We start from the raw sequence: 9,977 nt of genomic DNA on the forward strand, positions 1-9,977 counted from the left end.
CTAGTCGCAATGGCTAATACTACATTTCTACTTTTTTTTTTTTGCCATACTTGACACTGTGCTAACTTGTCATTTCACCTGTGACTTCCTGGCCATTGACTACCTTCAACTGTGTGGCCTTTTTGCGTCACCTGTTCCTCTGCATTGCTCCATCTTCAGTATTCTCTAACATTGACCTGTACATGTGTTATGAGATGCACCTACAAGCTTAAATAGTTCTTGAACATCAGGTACTAATTTATTGAATAGTAGAGGCCCGGTGCATGAAATTTGTCCATGAGTATGGTCCCTAGGCCAGGCCAGCGATCATGGCCGATCAGATTTTCTGCCTGCCCACCTCCTCCATCCCTTTCCACACGCGTGCCACCACCGCATGGTTTCCCCGCCTCCTCCTTCCCTCCTTCCCTCGTTGCCTACGCCCTACTGCTGCCATTGTTCACCCACCATGTTCCGCACTGCCTCCTGGTGGTCAGCGCATGTCATAGCGAGCGATCGTTCTCCAGGACTAACTCCGAAGGGGTCACTTTGCATATTACCCTTTTATATATGTAGATTACTTGGAATGAGACATAACCATATTTCAGCACAGTTTTCCATGTCACCTGCAGACAAACCATGCTCAACTCTGTTAGCAGAAGAATGAGCTAAAGATCCTGCTTCTCTTCCATGTGGTGCTTACTGCATGTGTCATATTTTGTTTTAGATCTTCCTTGTTTTGTGCTCTTCAGTAGCCCAGACCTTCATGGGAGTAACTTATAATCCTTCCTATAGATCTTTTGTTGTGAGTCGATTGCATGGAACCGTGTTATGTGCAACACACTTTTGTAAAGGGACTTCCACCTGTCACCACAGTCAGCATTCAGTTCCTCACCATTTTTCTATTTTCACGTTGTTGGCATCAAACGGATGATGAGGAGACCAATCCTGAGCGGAGTGTATATGTACCAGGAGAGTCATGTCAGGGCTTTTAAGACAGCCCCAGCAACCCAGAAGACACATCTTTTTCTCAGTCTTAAAAGATATTTTGGACCTGACTGAGTTACAAGCAGTATATTTTGAGCAGAAAGCCTTCATCCATAACATATATGTGCGAAAGACTTCTGTTTCATTGCAAACCCTCACCAGCGACAGAGAGATGCCAGTGGACAGAAGCCCTGGAAAGAAGATATGGACAGGGCCTCACTTGTGTCCCAGTGCAGCTTTTACTTAATATGGGTGCCTTCAACCATTAGGGAGGTTGGGAAAGACTTGCCAGCCATCTCAGACAATCTCCAGCACCAGGCCACTTTTAACACTGGGTAGTGAGATTTCACAAGAATTTCTCAGTGGAAGAAGTCATGACGAGTGGGCTGAATGTGAAAAAGCTGCCAGCCACAACCAGAAAGTTGTTCAACATCAGGTTGTCTGCTCCAGAGTAGTGATTTATAAGTGTAAAAAATGTAGAAAAGCTTTTAGAAAAATCTTTTTCCTCATTCATCATAGAAACGTTTACACTGTAGAAAAGCAATATGAGTGTAGTGATCGTGGGAAGTCCGTCATCCTGAGGTCCAAACTCATTCAACAACACAAAGTCCACACTGGAGAAAAGCTGAATGAGTGTCGTGTTTACAGGAAGTCGTTCAATCAAAGCAGTATCATCACTCAACACCAGAGAGGTCACACTGGTGAAAAAACTTATGAATATAGTGAATGTGGAAAATCTTTTACCTGCAATAATTCCTCATTCATCATAGAAAAGTTTACACTGTAGAGATGCAATACGAGTGTAGTGATCATGGGAAGTCCATCATCCTGAGGTCTACCCTCATTCAACATTATAGCGCTCACAGTAGAGAAAAGCTATATGAGTGTAGTGATTGTGGGAAGTCCTTTAGGCAACACAGTAACTTCACTCAATACTAGAGAGTTCACAGTGCTGCAAAACCTTATGAATGTAGTGAATATGGGAAATATTTTTCCTGCAACAATCACCTCCTATCCACAGGAGAGTTCACACTAGAGAAAAGCTATATGTCTGTATTGATTGTGGGAAGTCCTGTGTGCTCAGAAAAAAATGAATTCTGTATTCTTACTTATGTTTGAGGAAATGATGAGTACTCCGAGCTCTTAGGATCTTCACTCCTTTGTCTCTGAGTAAGGAATGGACCTAACCATTGTTTCCCCCAGACCACAGTCCTAAAATATGCTACACCTTTCAGGGACATTGTGCTTCTCACATTGTGCTGTGATGAATTTTTTCACCAACATGCAAACCACTTACTGTATATGTCTCTGGTTTATGATCTTTTTTTTAAAATATATTTTATTGATTTTTTACAGAGAAGGGAGAGAGATAGAGAGTTAGAAACATTGATGAGAGAGAAACATCGACCAGCTGCCTCCAGCATATCTCCCACTGGGGATGTGCCCGCAACCCAGGTACATGCCCTTGACTGGAATAGAACCTGGGACCTTTCAGTCCACAGGCCGATGCTCTATCCACTGAGCCAAACCGGTTTCGGCAATGATTTTTTTGTAAAGGTGCTTTTTGCATTTGTACCTTTAATTTATTGGTTCTATTCTCTGCCTGGGATGAATTGAAAGCACAATTGTGATCTTTCAGCAGGTAGAGGTGAAGAGATATTGTGGGGATCCCAAACTTTCAGTGCTTCTGAAGGGACATCATGATGGCAGAAAATCACTCTTTGGCCACTATTTGCTTATTTTGCATTTCTTCCAAAAGCCTTGAAAGCAAGACTGCAGGACTTTATGGTTCTAATTTTCAGCCTGGTACCTCTATTATTGGTGAAGTCAAAGGTCACCCTGAAGAGGAGGTCTTTGTTGTGCTTCTGTGAAGCACTTTGTTCACAGTGTGTATGACATAAGTCTCAGCAAATGATCCATATGTCATGATGTACTAAATTTCATAGGCTGGTGTCCTTTGTGGTAAGAATCTGGGGGTTGCGTGCAACCACAATTAGGGCAGAAGCACTGTTTCAATCGTGAGTGGGAGAGACTGCAGTAAATTAGTTGAAAAATGCCTCTTCTGACTGTTTTCCATAAATGTTGCAGGGCCTGTGGCTTGTGTGATGTTTGTGTACAGATATTCCAGGACCTCCATACCTGTTTTCTATGACTGAAGTCATTGCCAGAGAAAATAGTCTTATAATTTTGCTATTCTACTGGCCCCCTAGGCTGTTCACCTCAAGGTTGATGCTCAACATACCAGAATTCAAAGGTAGAGGAAGAATAATCCTATAAGCAACCCCAGGATGTTTCTTGCAACCAGTCAACATTCCTATGGATTCTGATGATAATAGTCTAAATTGCTTACCAATATTTGCTGGGACTATGGCAAGGCTGTTCCTTCCAGGATATGAGAAATGACATGCAACAAACTGCACATTTTTAATATGTACTATTTGGTGAGGTTTGATGTACATATAAAGCTGTACATGAAATAAACTTAGCTGTCACCAATGTACACAGTGGAGCAAAAATAGGTTTACAATAGTGAGCACCCAAAACATAGTTTATTGTTTTTAAAAAAGTATTTTAAACATGACTTTTATTGATTCTTTTAGGGAAAATGGGAAGGAAGGGGGGAGAGAGAAACATCTATATGAGAGACATATGTTAATCTGATGCCTCTTGCATGCTCCCTACTGGGGTTTGAGGAAGGCATGTTCTAGTGCCCTGACTTGTTGTAGTGACCTTTAAGTGTAGGGGATGATGCCTAACTGAGTGAGTAACACTAACCAGGGCAGAGTAAATTCTTGTATTATTATTTGTTAATTATTGTATACTTCCCATACCAACAACTCTAACCCTACTTTTGGCATACCCTATATTTACCTTCTACCCTTTTACAAACTCTCTCTCTACCTTCCCCAGTCCTACAAGTAAGCATAGATTTTCCTTCCATTACAACACAGTAGTGCATATTTTTCATAATTTTATAGGCACTAGAAGGTGTGTGCTCTTTAACAAATATTGGTTTTCTTCACCCTACATAGTTATTTTGAGATTCAACACAAATTGTGTACTGTGAATTACTACTTTAATTATGTGTCTATGACTTTGGTTATTTCCAGGTTTGGGGTATTACAGATAAATCTGCTGAGCATATTGTGTTCAGTTCATTATCTAGATGTATGTTTTACATTGTAAGATATATGGAACTGTGATCTAAAATGCTTATTTCCTTTGCATTCCCACCCACCCAGAGTAATGAAAGTTCCCGTTTTTCTGCAACTCTGCCAGCACATATGATGGTAATTTTTTCAAAATACTAGCCCAATAAATGAGTATAGGATTACCTCACCTTTGTTTTACTTTCATTTACCTAACAATTTTTGATGGTGAGCATTTGTTTCATACATATATTCACATTGTCTTTATCATATTTGTTAAAATGTCTGCTCAGAATCTTTTAACAATTTTTTAAATGAATTTATTACCTGGAGAGCATTATGCTAAGCCAGTCAGAGAAAGATCAGTATCACATAACATCATCATTTGTGGAATATAATGAACAGCATAAACCAGCGGTTCTCAACCTGTGGGTCATGGCCTCTTTGGGGGTTAAACGACCCTTTCACAGGGGTGGCCTAAGACCATTGGGAAACACATATATAATTATATATTGTTTTTTGGGGTCACCACAACATGAGGAGCTTTATTAAAGGGTCGCGGCATTAGGAACAATGAGGTCCACTGGCATAAAGTGATGAACAAAAATACATTCAGAGACAAAAGCATCAAAGAGACCTTCAAACCTCATAAAAAAGGCATGAGAGGGTGATCAGGGTTTGGAGGATAAGAGATCCAAAGAACAGTATGGGAGGTGCTCTTTATGTCAGTGTAGCAGGTGGGGGAACGGGGCTGAGCTGCACAGTCACCCACAGGGCATGATGACATCAGTGTGGTCCTGGGACTAAAACCAGAGCAGCTGGGCACTAACATTGACAGACGAGTGAATGAAAAGGGAGTCCATTTCTGATGGTGTCTTCATGATATGATATGGGAAATTTTAGGATAATTTCTAACAAGATGGGTTGTTGTGGTACTACATACGAGGTCCAGAGCTTAGGTGACATATATGTGCCCACCTGTCATTTCTAGTTGAGGCCTGACCCAGTGAACAACAGGAATGAGATAGCATACATCAGTGTCACCTGCACTTGAAAATCTCCACCAGCATGGGAAGGGAGAACAGAGAAGGTTGAGAGAGAAATATATCACAGAGGTGGTGAACTAGAATTTTAGAAAATAAACTAGTTAGAAAACAACCTGTCCTTGTGATGGCTTATTTATGTCATTAGTGAAATGTGCCTCTGGGAATGAAGCTGTGAGACAAGTGTGGATCAAAGAACTATGGGCAGCAGGTAATGCAAAGTGATGGCCTCAGCAAACTGGGATTGGAGTCGGAAGTGTAATGTGCATTAGCATTTTGGTGTCTTTGAGGGACAATTTGGAGGAAACATGGGTATTGCCTGACAAGATCAGTGTCAAGTCACTCACACTCCCTTTATGTTCAACATCTCGTCCTACCCTATGTTACTGGCACCCACTGTTATTGAAAGGGGGCAGTCTGACTCTCATTTGAGGCCCAAAGCACAGGTATATTATAACTGCTCATCTGCCTTTATTGTTGTGAGAGACACAGCATCAGTCTGCACTAATAAAAGACAAACATGCAAATTGCCTGTACCTTCGCTACACCTTAAGCCACGTCCACCAGCCAGTCAGAGCGACTATATGCAAATTAACCAAACAAGGTGGCGCTGGCAGCCACGGAGCTGTGGCAAGCAGGAGGCTTGGTTGCCCCAATGATGGAGGAAGCCAAGCTTCCCGCTTGCCACGGTGGGCTCTGAGCTCCACTCAAAGCAACAAAGTTTCAATTATAGAAGGTAAATAAACCCCAGATACCTGCTTTCAGCTGACCATGGCCACGGAGCTGGAGCGACCAGCAGGCTTCCCTCTTGCCCACCCTGGCCAGCTCTGAGCTCCTCTCAAAGCTACAAAGTTTCAATTATAGAAGGTAAATAAACCCCAGAATTAAAAAAGAAAAGAAAAGGAGAGGCTGGGAGCTTCCGTCGCCAGGGGGCTTGGCCAGCCTGAAAACAGCCCTCAGCCCCTCACCCAGACTGGCCAGGCACCCCTGCGGGACTCCCCACCCAAAAGGGGGTGTGGCCAGCCTGAAAACAGCCTTCAGTCCCTCACCGAGGCTAGCCAAACCTCCATGGGGTAAGGGTCCCCACTGGGGAAGGGGCTTGACCAGCCTGCAAACAGCCATCAGCCTCTCACCCAGGATGGCCAGGCACCCCAGTGGGGACCCCCACCCTGAAGGGGGTGTGACCAGCTGCAAACAGCCATCAGCCCTAACAGCAGAACAACTGGGAATGACTGGTCACTATGAAACACACTGACCACCAGGGGGCAGAGGCTCAGTGCAGGAGATGCCCCCTGGAGGTCAGTGCACTCCCTCAGGGGGAGGTCTTCTCAGCCACAAGCCAAGATGACGGCTGCCAGTACAGCGGTGGTGGTGGGAGCCTCTGCCACTTCGTCAACAGCGCTAAGGATATCCAACTGCAGCTTAGGCCTGCTCCCTGCTGGCAAGTGGACATTTCCTCAGGGCTGCCGGGCTGCCAGAGGAATGTGTGACTACCAGCTTGGGCCCAATCCACCAGGGAGTGGGCCTAAGCCAGCAGGTGGACATCTTCCAAGGTGTCCCAGACTGCAAGAGGGCATAGGCTGGGCTGAGGGCCGCCCCCCCGCCAAGTGTACAAATTTCTGTGCACCGGGCCTCTAGTAGGAATATAAGGAGATACTGACTTTGATGGGACTAACGCCTGCTGTCTTCCCTGATGTGGGGAGTAGAGGAAGCAGATGGTTGTTCCGGGTGGGGAGTGTGACAAACTTGGCATCTCAAGAGAGAATCTTATCATGGGATGTACTGTCCTCATTATGACAGGATATGAATTTTGAGGACGTGGCCATTGCGTTCGCTCAGGAGGAGTGGGAGATCCTTGATGAGGCTCAGAGACGTCTATACTGTGATGTGATGCTGGAAGTGTTTTCACTTGTATCATTCGTAGGTAAGACCTTCATCTCTCCTAGTGTCCTGAAGTGATGCCCACTCTTTATTTATTCTCCAGACATAGCACTCTCTCTCTCAAAGCAAGATCATGGGCTCTGCTCATTTCCCCCACTGTCTTGTGAAATGGGCTGTGGCTGCCAGTGGTGAGCTCTCAGAGAGCCCTGAGCAATAGACTCCACAAACTTCCCTACCACCAGTTGCCTTAGGAACTGCAGGAAGTGTCTGGGTGTCAGCAGTCTTACAGACAGCTTAATGGGTCCCTCCTGCTCTTCCTCACCCAGAAAGGGTGACTATATCCAGATCCATGGCCTCCACTTCTGCACCTTTCCTGTAGATAAGGACCTTGGTGAATGCCTGTGCCAGGTATCTTCTTTATATACATGAACCAGTTGCTGTTATTGTAAGACCCTCCTTCCATTGTTGTTTGTAATATTACCTTCTGTGAATAGTATTGCAAGCCGAATGCTATGGGCAAGTGATGGCTGCTCACCTCTGTTGTCTTTCATTGAAACTTGGAATTTAGTTTGTAGATATTTCTAGAGAAGGAGGTGCAGAGAGAACCCTGGGTTTCTGCAGGGTGAACGTACAGGATGTTCCTAGGGGAAGCCTGGCCTGGCTGAGTGGCAGCTCGGGGGAGGTATGACATAAGGATGGTGTTCAGATTGTACCAGAAACCTGCTCCTGTCTAATGATGTTTGGTGCAAGTGCCAATGGCCACCCCTCATTTATACATTTCCTTTTCCATATTTGACACTTTGCTGGCTTCTCATTTCATCAATGACTTTCTAGCTTTGGATATCTTTGCCTTTGTGTCCTTTTTACATCACCTATTCCTTTGCACTTCTCTTTCTGCAGTATTCTACAACATGGACCTATGCAAGCGTTATAAGGAGCACATACACTGAGTGGCCAGATTATAATGACCACCCCGTCAGCACTTCATTGACACTTCCAAAATACTCAATATTGAAAACTTCCTAAGCAAATACTCTCAAGGTTTTATTATCATCATTATTATTATTCTTTGCATAACTATTTCATTTCATTTTACTGATGGGGTGGTCATAATGATGTGGTGGTCATGATAATCTGGCCACTCAGTGTACATGCTTAAATACCCCTAAAATACCAGCTACTTGTTTATTGAATTTTACTTGGAATGAGATGTAACCAACCTTCCGCACAGCTTGCCCATGTCACCAGCATAGAAGATCTGCTGCAGTGATGGCAAACCTTTTGAGCTCGGTGTGTCAGCATTTTGAAAAACCCTAACTTAACTCTGATGCCATGTCACAAATAGAATTTTTCTGATATTTGCAACCATAGTAAAACAAAGATTTATATTTTTGATATTTATTTTATATATTTAAATGCCATTTAACAAGGAAAAATCAAGCAAAAAAATGAGTTTGCATGTCACCTTTGACACAGGTGTCATAGGTTCGCCATCACTGATCTACTGAATGCTGTTAGCAGCAGAATGAGCTGGACAGTCCACTTCTCCTCCATGTGGTACTTGTCTTGTTTTTGCTCTATTTCTGCTGAAGTCTCCCTTGTTTTGTGATCTTCAGTGCTCAAGAACTTCAGAGTGACCTCTTACTAATCCATCTTTCAGGTCTTTTATTTTCAGCCAATTGCATGAAACCAATGTAGTATGTGCAACCCACTTTTATAATGGGACTTCCCGCTGTCACCAGAGTCAACATTCATTTCCTCATCATTCCTCTGTTTTCAGGTCCTTGGCGTAAGATGGATGATGTGGAGGCCTATTCTCAGCACAGTGTATCTATAGGAGATTCTCAGGTCAGGGCTTCCAGGACAGCTGCAGCCACCCAGAGGACCCATCTGTGTAAGCCGTGCTTCTCATTGTTAAAAGATATTTTGCACCTGAGTGAGTTACAAGTGGTTTACTTTGAGAAGAATGTGTTCTTAAGTGATGCATGTTTGAGAGACTTGTGTTCCAGTGCAAACCCTCACCAGCAACAGAAGGATGCCAGTGAAGAGAAGCCCTGGAAAGAAGATATGGAGAGTCCCTCGCTTGTGACCTGTTGCTGCTTCTACTTATCTGGGATGCCTGTAGCTAGTATGGAGGTTGGGGAAGACTCCCCAGCCATGTTAGGGCTTCTCCAGCACCAGGCCACTCTTAACACTATGGAGCCACACAGTAACAATGAGATTTCACAGGAATTTCTCAGTGGAAAAAGACATCACCAGTGGGTGGAATGTGAAAGAGCTGACAGCCAGAAACAGAAAGTTGCTTATCAGAAAGGTCTCTGCTCTGGAGATATGATTTATGAGTATAATAAATGTGGGGAAGTGTGTAGACAAATGTTTAACCACCCTCCACATGGGAGAGTTCACACTGGAGAAAAGCCTTATGAGTGCAGTGAATGTGGGATATCCTTTCGTCAAAAGTGTCGCCTCATTGTACACCAAAGAGTTCACACTGGAGAAAAGCCTTATAAGTGCAGTGAATGTGGGATATCCTTTCGTCAAAAGTTTCGCCTCATTGTACACCAAAGAGTTCACACTGGAGAAGAGCCATATGAGTGTAGCGAATGTGGGAAGCATTTCAGAGAAAAGGCTGCCCTCACTAAACACCACAGTGTTCACACTGGAGTAAAGCCATACGAGTGCAGTGAATGTGGGATATCCTTTCGTCAAAAGTGTCACCTCACTGTGCACCAAAGAGTTCACACTGGAGAAAAGCCATATGAGTGTAGCGAATGTGGGAAGTATTTCAGAGAAAAGGCTGCCCTCACTAAACACCACAGAGTTCACACTGGAGAAAAGCCATATGAGTGTAGTGAATGTGGGAAGCATTTCCCTGAAAGGGCTGAACTCACTAAACACTACAGAGTTCACACTGGAGAAAAGCCATATGAGTGTAGTGAAT

The 9,977-nt window shown here is 43.9% G+C and overlaps 1 protein-coding gene across 1 annotated transcript in view; it reads left to right on the forward strand.

The window, feature by feature from the left end:
* Positions 1 to 6,958: 6,958 nt before the first annotated feature.
* LOC106695416 (zinc finger protein 2 homolog) overlaps positions 6,959 to 9,977 on the forward strand; it is a 3,707-nt gene continuing 688 nt past the window's right edge. Inside the window, exons 1-2 of the mRNA XM_014449531.2 lie at positions 6,959 to 7,079; positions 8,817 to 9,975. Of these exons, the coding sequence (XP_014305017.1) occupies positions 6,959 to 7,079; positions 8,817 to 9,975 (1,280 nt within the window). The remainder of the gene's footprint in view (positions 7,080 to 8,816; positions 9,976 to 9,977) is intronic.

This window comes from Myotis lucifugus, unplaced genomic scaffold, assembly GCF_000147115.1.
Source record: "Myotis lucifugus unplaced genomic scaffold, Myoluc2.0 scaffold_1236, whole genome shotgun sequence".
NCBI classification, from domain to species: domain Eukaryota; kingdom Metazoa; phylum Chordata; class Mammalia; order Chiroptera; family Vespertilionidae; genus Myotis; species Myotis lucifugus.